This window comes from Arachis hypogaea, chromosome 11, assembly GCF_003086295.3.
Source record: "Arachis hypogaea cultivar Tifrunner chromosome 11, arahy.Tifrunner.gnm2.J5K5, whole genome shotgun sequence".
NCBI classification, from domain to species: domain Eukaryota; kingdom Viridiplantae; phylum Streptophyta; class Magnoliopsida; order Fabales; family Fabaceae; genus Arachis; species Arachis hypogaea.
The window spans coordinates 145683454-145693181 of NC_092046.1; the positions used below are offsets into that span (position 1 = coordinate 145683454).

The 9728-nt window shown below is 35.1% G+C and overlaps 1 protein-coding gene across 1 annotated transcript; it reads right to left on the bottom strand.

Moving 5' to 3' along the window:
- Positions 1–1483: 1483 nt before the first annotated feature.
- LOC112723321 (probable sucrose-phosphate synthase) lies at positions 1484–7230 on the bottom strand. Its single transcript, XM_025774648.3, has 13 exons — positions 6855–7230; positions 6685–6774; positions 6358–6602; positions 6097–6160; positions 5279–5977; positions 4670–4786; positions 4386–4517; positions 4109–4285; positions 3692–3745; positions 3547–3609; positions 2517–3461; positions 2268–2395; positions 1484–1986 (listed from the first exon to the last, which is right to left on the bottom strand). Exons 1-13 carry the CDS (start codon positions 7032–7034, stop codon positions 1707–1709), a joined length of 3174 nt encoding a protein of 1057 aa, XP_025630433.1. The 5' UTR covers positions 7035–7230; the 3' UTR covers positions 1484–1706.
- Between the last annotated feature and the right edge of the window lie 2498 nt (positions 7231–9728).

The window sequence follows — 9728 nt, forward strand, 5'->3', positions numbered from 1 at the left end:
CTCGTTTTTGTCATCGAGTGATTGTTTTCTTGGTGTGCGATAACTGTTGGGCTATTGGCTAATGGACGATACTAATCAGGACTAAAAAGTATAGCAAAAATATTTAAAAGAAAAAACAAATACAAATGTGATAGATAACCCTTAACCAAAAAAAAAAAAAATGTGATAGATAACTACAGACCAGAAAAGTATAATTTGTAGTAAGCCCTAAACACTGTTGAATTATTAAAGACCCAAAATAAAAATATCACACAGTGATATTATCATCATCATCATCATCATCTGCATTTGGAAAAGTCAAATCTCAAATTAAATATGCTTAAAACCACTAGCTACTTGCCTTAAACAATTTTTTAATCCATAAAAATATTATTGATTTTGGTTTTAACCTGCACAGATTAAAAGAAAAAGTGGTTTAGGTCCAAATATTTTCAAAAGTATTCGGTTTAAATTCAACTCATCTTTAAATCCGGATTCGAACCTTGGTATGTTGTGTGGGTGTTGTAATACATGGGATTAAAACAAAAAAACACTTCTAAGTAAGGAATGTTGCGTTCTTTAAATAAATTTTAATTATTTATTTATTATATTTAATTTATTATTTTTATTTTAATTAATTAATTATTTTTTACATCCATCTTATAAGTCTATTATTATTTTTAAATTTAAATATAAAATAGAAACTAATTTCAAATTGACTCGCATTCATAACGTAAAACAAAATAAATAACACTATATAAAATATTTATTTACTATCACACCACATGAAAATTTATTTAAGCATAATTATTTTACCGCAGTTGTATTTATTGGTAGTTGCTAGTTGGAATAGAAGTCAGCCCCACAAGTGAGGATGATGATCTGATTCTGAGCCCATGATTCATGTAGGGGATTCATGGGTGTCCTACAGGTGAGGCTCTGTACGGTGTACTATGGGACGTGTTTTGACCCTTTCATGGTGCATCAGCATCAGTCATCTTACTGGTCCTCCGAGGACATCAAAGGAAATGTCATGGATCACTCATTACGTTGGGATTTGTAAACCAAGAATACCAGAACAAGACAAAATGGATAATGTAAAAAAAAGAAATTGGCATCAGGGCAAGTGCATCAGGGCAAGTGCCGTGCTCCACGACAAACTATCCGGTATCTTTGCGGTTTATAAAGCTATGGCAGTAGCACAATCATCATCGCTCACCTGAATCTCAAGTCCTTATCCATTGTATACTCTTGGTTTTGGATCATTCTCTATCCTCGGTTCTTCATTTTCACTCTCCTGTTCTTCGCTTATAACTGATAAATATAAACGGGAAAATAAATACGATGATTTTGCAGTTATTTTTTACAGAAGAAAATCTCAACCATTAAATCAAATATATCAGTGATAAAATGTTAAAGGAAACAAGTATGATGAGATTAACTATTGTTAGCTTCCAATCATAGTGTAAACACGACAAAAAGCCTGAATAAAAGTAGGCATATATAAATTGCAATGCGAACAACCCTTTATTAAAAATGTGATGTGATGTGGTGTGTAGGTACAAAACCAACAAGCAGCATAAGTGGAACAAGAGGAAATATGCTTCATGGGGGCATTGTTGTTTGATGAAGAGAATGAGTATGGTAGTTACATATAAGGGAGTATCAAGAAAACTTTATGAACATTGTGGATCAGGAAAGGCATAACCAGGCGCAGATGAAACTATTCATGCTGCGAGATATCCTGCTTTCTCTAACAAAGCCTGGATATCAGCGCTGCTACTTCCGGTGGCGGCCTCAACGATGTTGGGGCTGTCCAGTGGCATGACATCTGAAAGAGGATAGTTTCTATTGTTGTGAACTTGACTCATTGCACTACTGCCCACCCCTTTCAATATCACACTTTTGTGTACGCCGCCAACCAGTCCTTCGTAATCGGTGTCACCGCATTCTCCAACAAATACCACCATCTTTGACAGTTCGAAACCCCATCGAACATAAAGGTATCTAAAGGAGAATCACATAAAGTTATCAGCTGTCACAAATTAAACTTTTTTAAGAAATGATATTGTCAAGACTCAGGTCATAAAAAAACTAACATACGAAACGACTTTAAAATAGTTCCCAGATACGCATGAGCACAAACAATTCTTCCGCCCTGGCATATTTGCAAAGATATTGAACAATTTCATCCAAGAATGCCAGAAGGAAATGCAGAGAAGACCAATGTATACAGCAACACCAACTATTGGCGAAATGGAACCTTTGGAAGGATAATTAAACAATACCTAAGGGCTTGGGAACGAGATGCTAATACTGGTATAACATTCAGTCTTGTCCCATTTTGGCAATATATAGGATGACAACGGAGGGCTTGGATTCTCAACAACTTACGAAGCTCCTTCACTGGGGGAGCCTGCAAAAACAAAATAGGATAAGACAATATACTCAAATTAAAGTGAATATATAAAAGACAAAACTGAACAAGATGCCTTTCATACAAAATCATCAACCAGAACAATTGAATAAACAATTACCTTCCCTGGCTTTTGCACTTTGAAAGCATAACAGTAGTCAGTAGAAAGCTGTTCCGATGGACTAACAATTTGTTCATCATTCTCCCCCTTCTTTTCAGTTATTGAAGCTGCCCAACGCACTAAAGTCTTCCTCAACCCTTCTCCTCCCCATCGGTATTCAATATGAGAGTGGTAGTACAAGTCACCCACAAATGGGCGGTCCTCAGGATTGAGTGATGGATAGTAGAGATCACTGCCACTGTTACAAATATAAGCATCAAAATCACTGGGGCTCAAGCCACCCGATACCAGAAATGATTGTATCTCTGACATGGTTGAGGATGTTGACAGTATGAACCCAACAGAGCCTTCAGCTTTCTCCTTTTTGGCAGCCTCAAATATTGTTTTAGTGGTTTCAAGAAGATCTGAAGCATTATCACAATCCACAGCAATGACAAAGAGATGCTTCCTTCTCCTCAATGGTGGAAATTTACCAGCATTTGTATTTTGATCTGATCTTTCTGTAGCCCCACCCTTGCGTACGTCCTTAGATATACCCTTTGACCATGACAAAACAGCATTCTCCAACCTTGTATTTCTATCAGCAGCATTTCCATCAGGATCTAAAGAACTATCATTTCCACTACCACCACTCTTCTCTCCATCCAATGAAAACTTCAGATTTAGAGATAAATCCTGTATATCTCTCAGGGAATCACCAGGTGACTCGGATTCCGAACTTTCTCCTCCATCCTCACTTCGCAGCCACTGTGGATGTCTTGGTTTGCAAGTGGCTATTTTAGACAAGTAGTTCTTGCAATGCTCTGGCCACGAAAATAAATGAATATTCTTCAATCCATTGTGTCTACATTTTGCCCAAAGTTGCTTGTTGCTGACAAGCTTCAAAAGAGCATCTGCAATAGACTGCTGATCATGAGGATCTACAAGCAAACCATTGTCAAGTACCTGTATAACATTAAGAATCAGTCATGGAAGTTTCCAAGGGAAGCATCTCAAATCAAAACACATAACCACCAATCAGAGGGCATACCCGATGAATATCAACAGGACCTCCATTTTTAGTTGCAACAATTGGCAAACCATAAGCAGCTGCCTGCTCAACAAATATGTAAATTGATTTGTATGTGTGAAAATAAATTAAACAAAGATAAATTATTTAAGATTCAGAATATCACCTCAATTAAGGTAAGACCAAATGGCTCGATGAAAGCTGGATTAATGAAAACACCCTGCATAAATATTGGATCTGAATGAAATGTAAATGACAAGATAGTTTGCAGGGAATGAGAATAAAGTCATGTAGGTTTATTCAAACCAGTGTAACTCAGGCAAGACTATTATTTCACGATAGGTATTTACAAGAGGATATAATCACACTAGACTATCAAATCATCAGAAATATATACAAGTGGATACACTCACATAAGACACTGTGCAGTATACTAAAAACTAGGGAAGCTAAAAAGGGGAGGGAGTTATATATGTAAGCATGCAAAAGATATTACAAGACTGTTATTTAATTTTCTTCTAATCCTCTTTAAAGCTTGTCACACATAATTGTTATATTGTTTACTGGACCCAGATATATTTACCTTTGTCTTTGCTGCTAGACGATATATGTCAGGAACTTCATATTGTTTGTGGTGTTTAGGATATGCAACTTGCCCATATAGATCATACTTGTCAATCAACTTTAGAACTGAAAGAAGAACAGATGCATTTGTGCTTGACATTTCATCAATTCCCTCTCGGTTACCCATAATTAATGTCTGAAAATACCAAAGGAGTGGCAGACAACTGGTCAGACAATCGATACAAGACAGCTTAGTCAAAAAGCAAAGAACAAAATGATAGTCAAGAGTTTCATACAAGATTAGCAAGCTCGCGAAGAGGGCGACATTCTCCAAATGCTTTCACCAAAGTTGTGATGTTCTTTTTAGGATCTGGTCTAGCCAGGGCAAGTATCATTGGTTTGCGAGGGTTGGTAAAGAAACGCATTATCTGGTAATAAAAAATGTTACAGATTTATTAATTACATTGGATTTAAAATTAGAACTGGTTAGACAAGTCACATCTAATAAATAAAACAGAAGTACAGAAATGGCTGATTATACCAGGAACACTAAAAGAAATGCAGAAAGCATATTTCGAACCTCAGACCAAATAGGTGGATCTTGGGGAGCAGGATGGTCCAAATTCCCTTCTAGTTCACCATCTAAATCACCATCTTGGGGAGCAATATGATGGAACTCCATACCAGGTGGAATAATCTGCAAGATGCAAGGAGATTATAACATTCAACTTTACATGATATAGCATTAGCGAAAAAATAATACTTAAAGAATCATGCATTGGAACAGGATGCCTACTGCTATCAAGAAGTACTAGCAAACTACAGGTTATGTCTAGTCTTTCGCACTCAATGCATTCACAAGAAAGTAATATACTCCGCATGTCCAAAGTCGTCTTCATATACACCAAATAAACTAATAAAGCTATTCATAAGAATGTCTTCCTTTCATCAATTCATTATGTTTTATTTTGGGGTTTTTGTTTTGGGGGGGGGGGTTGGAAACATTACTTGTTTGACTTTAAAAAAAGGGTAAAAAATGAATTTACAATATACATAAAAGGTATATAAACTTGAAAATATAACTCTAGCCACGAGAAATCTATAACTCAAAATCAAGACAGCCTGATTTAGACTACAAAAAAGTTCATCTAGTTGTTGCTGGAAAGTTTAACTGTGATCTAGTACTTACCGCCATGCGAGGCATGAATCTTCCATAACAGCTCACATTACGCCGGATCCTTGCTCGTAGTTTACGCTCCAGTACCGGATCAAAACCATCATACAAGCGCCATTGCTCTTCTATTTCCTGCCTGGTGCTTGTTATGACTATTTCAGAAGAATCAAGGGATAATTCTTCAGCTTCTATCCTACGCATAATCTTGTAAGTTGAGTTTATTTCATCCCTTGATAGTCGGCCTTGTTTTAAAAGCTGTTCCAACTTATCTCGACCGAGCGAGTGGCCGGTAAAAAGCATTGGAACATTTAAAGCACCAGATAGAAGAGCAGTAGAGTCACCAGCATCTGCATAATGCCCATGGATAGCAACCGGCCAGACAGCATGGCCACTACCAATTTGCTCCCCAAGAGATTTGGACATCTGTATAATGTGGTTAAGTGCTCCATCAACAAATTCCGGAATGTAAGGCCAGAGATTTTCTTTTGGAATGTATTTATCTCTTGGACCAAAGGGAATACGGATGATATAAGAACCACTGCTCTCTCCCATCTCATCTTCTAAATCATTGTTGTTTCTTGGAGACAACATTTCCGTTGGCTCCCCATAACTGCTATCCACATCGGGTGCGGACACTTGTCTAGTCAGTAAATCAACCCGGTAAACTCCTGGCATCGATCCCAAGGTCCTCGCTAGTTCCACGACATATTTAACCTGCTCAGCAGAGATAGACCAAAACAAAGAAGGTAGAATTCAAGTTTCGCGCATCAAATTTAGAGAGTGCAGAACAATACAAGTAGCAATCAAAACAGAGCAGATTCTAAAAGTATTACTTGACCACCGGTATCAGAATCACGTCCCAACTCCATATTCTCTCCTCGAATCAACCCGTGAATGCTGCATTGCATTTGTACTGGTTGTTAAAATCAAATGATAACCACAGAATGTTTCAGTTCTTTATTCGTTTAAATCCATCCACCCTGAATCTCTGAATCAAATGAGTTACACCACGCTATTTGATTTGACGGAGGTATCTTATTCAATACAAACTCAAGAAGAAACTCGTAAAAAGAAAGCATAGAAGCGAGGACAACCTTATGAGTACAATGTAGAGCTTCTTTCCCTTCTGAGAGTTGGCCCAGGCCTCCATGGCATCGGCGGAGCTGATCCTAGGCAACCTAGCCTTGTTGGATTCGCCGCCGTGAGTGGAGATGTCGCTGACCGGATCTCCCTTCTCGCCTTCAGACAAGTCCTCAGACATATCAGCAGTGGCTTCCCTGCGGCCTCTCTCGCGCTCGAGGCGGCGCTTGTTGACTCTCTGCGCAGTCTCACTCTCCAGCTGAACCGAATCAAAGCAGTCAATCAAAGAGAATAACAGAATTGAGTATAATTGAAGAGAATAGAATAGAAGCGAATCGAACCTGCTTCTTCTGGCGAGCGAGGTTCCAAATCCTCCAGCACATGTTCTCCAATCTGGTGTTGCGCTCCTGAGGGCTCCTGGTAGAAGAAGCCTAGAAGCGAAGATAGAAACACAATGAATTGAATTGAATGGAATGGAATAATGGATCGATGATAGGAGAGAATAGCATACCCGAACCCAGGAGCGGTAGAGATCGGTCTCGTCGAAGCCGATAACCTCCTCAACGAAGTAGCGAGTTGGACTAAACCTGCCTCTCTCACGGAGGAGGAGGGAGGACTTGGCATCTTCGAGACCGGGGCCAACGTCCAGTATGGCCTCTAGGTAACTGTTTAACCAATCATTCCCCGCCATCTCTTTTTCTCGCTGCTGCTACTCCTACTTGATGATGAAGCAGAAGCAGAAGCAGATGCTGTATTATTGAAGAAGACGAAGAAGAAGGAGCGAATATTCGAGGAGAGAAGTGTGGAGATGGAAGAGAGAGAGAGGAACACTGAACTGTGATTGCGGGCGTTGAGCTCTTTAAGCGGTTAAAGTTATTTTTCTTTTTTCCTTTATTTTATTTTATTCTTTTTATTCGGATTTCGATTTCGGTCCGCACAAGTCCATGTGATTGAGACTCGGAGGGTGCTCGGACGTGGGACCATCCTCTCCCACTTCTTGCTACATCACTTGTGCTACAACTTACAAGCCGTTATTAATTTTAGCTAATTCTACTCAGTGTCTAATTTTTGTCTACTTTATTTTTTGTGATAAATTTTAAATATTTAATAATAATTTATTTTTATATTTTAAAATTAAATATTAATTTTTAATTCTTCTGGATAAATTAGACAAACACTTTTAAATATTATAACAATTATCTTAATTTTATTATGAATATTTTTTGAGAAATATTCTTTATTTTTTATCACTTTTAGTCATTAATTTAATTATTTTAATTTAATAATATATTTTAATTCATATTTTTAAATATTAATAACTAATTAATAATAAAAAATAATAAATTTTAATGATTTTTTAATATTTTTTATATTTTTACATAATTAAAAATAAAATAAAAAATAGTCCAGGAGAATTAATTTATTTTTTACTTTGAACTAAAAATTTGTTGTTATTCTATATACTTAACTAAAAAATTTAGATTAATAAACATATTAATACTTACTCATATACTGGTATATATAATTACGATAGAAGGTATGAATTGAAGTCAATGTTACAGGATAGTAGATTGATAATTTTTTTTTATTTAAATTATAATTTATATAAATTATGTGCATACTATTTAAACTAACTTATGAGTTTTACTATTAGACTCAATTATTCATGCATTGAATTTAATTTTTATGAGTCAAGTTTGGCTTATCTCAACTCATGTTAGTCTGCTACCCTTATATATACAAAAAGTTTTTTTTTATTAAATATTACATTAGATTACATTAATTATTAGATTAAATATTTTTTATTCTTAAAATGTGTATTTAAATTTATTGGTTCTTTTTTTAAAATCAAAATAAGGAATTTTTTTCTCCAGAGTATTAGAAAAGGAATGTGAGTCATAAAGATTAATAAGTAATAACCATATTGTGAGATTAACTATAGGTTACGTTGATCCTATTTTAGTTTGTCCAATACTATTTTTCATCTCTAGTTAGCAAAGACTAATGTAAACTATTTTGTTTATTTTAGGTATAATTATAGGCTGATAATACCTGGTTTTGAAAGACTAAAAATTGTAGTTTAAATAAATTTTGTATTCACATTTTTATGAATATGTGATATTTCTAAGTCAAAAGAATAAATTAATTAACATATAAATTATTATATATCCATCAATGCATCAGCTACTATATAAATTATTATTTTAATAATCTAAGAAAATTTAGAAAGATGATCTAAGTTATTCATTGAATGAACGAAATTATTAGTTTTGTAATTACAAAAGATAATATAAACTATCTTTTTTTATCAAAAAAAGATAAAAAAACACTTGGGTATTTTAATCACTAAGACTATCTTTCATATGTACAAATTAATTCATTTCATTCATAAGATTCGTTGGTGTTCTAAATTTTATATGTAAAAACACTTGGAAGTTGGAACTGATAACATGTTGCAATTAGGACTGGCAATTTATATTCTACCTACGAATACCCAATTCGATCCAATCTGTTCGGGTAGAGTAGGTTACCCGACCTGCTAAAATTAGATACATAGTGAAAAAAATGAAAGTTGAACCCACAATCTCCCTTATGTAACGACTTATAATAAATGAACAACCATTAAACTAATTAGTTAATTTAATAGTTTGGAGCATTAGTTTTTTATTTTTTATATTATTAATATGTATAAAATTTGAAATGATTGAATTTTATATTTACTTAAAAAAACTTGATATTTATGTGAGTAGGGTATAATAGAGTAAGGTTTAAAACTTTAGTGTGCGGGTAGAGTTAGGGTTAAGACATTCTCAACTCGCGAGTAGAGTAGAGTAGAGTTTTAATAAAAATTTTAACTTGCGGGTAGAATTAGGGTAGAGTCCAAACTCTACCCTACTTTACCCATTACCAGCCCTAGTTGCAATAGCAGGTGAGAAATTATGTTATGGAAGGTCCATCATTGAAAGAATCGCATGGATGTGCAAGAGAAATCTGAGTTCTGGAATTAATTTCTGGCTTTCACAAGGGTTTAATTTTCTTTTATTAGACTTCAGAGTTCAGACACGGTGGAATTCTTAGCTTGTGCACTAAGAATGATCGAAGATGTCTTGAATCAGCTGCTTGCATGCATGCATGATTTGGTTTTGAAATGATTTCTAAATTTGTAGAATGAACCATATTTAAAACAATAATTATTTTTCGATACCAAGAAGAAAAGTTTCATAAGGTATGGAATAAAATTATTGTTTCGACTTTCGTGTGAATATGTGAAACAAACTTAAGGAGCGACAAAAAACGAAGTAATTGTTTTGACAAAAGCCTAATATTCATACCTACCTGTGTGTTTTGAGTGCCAAAGGATCGAACAGATGGCGAAAAATAAAAT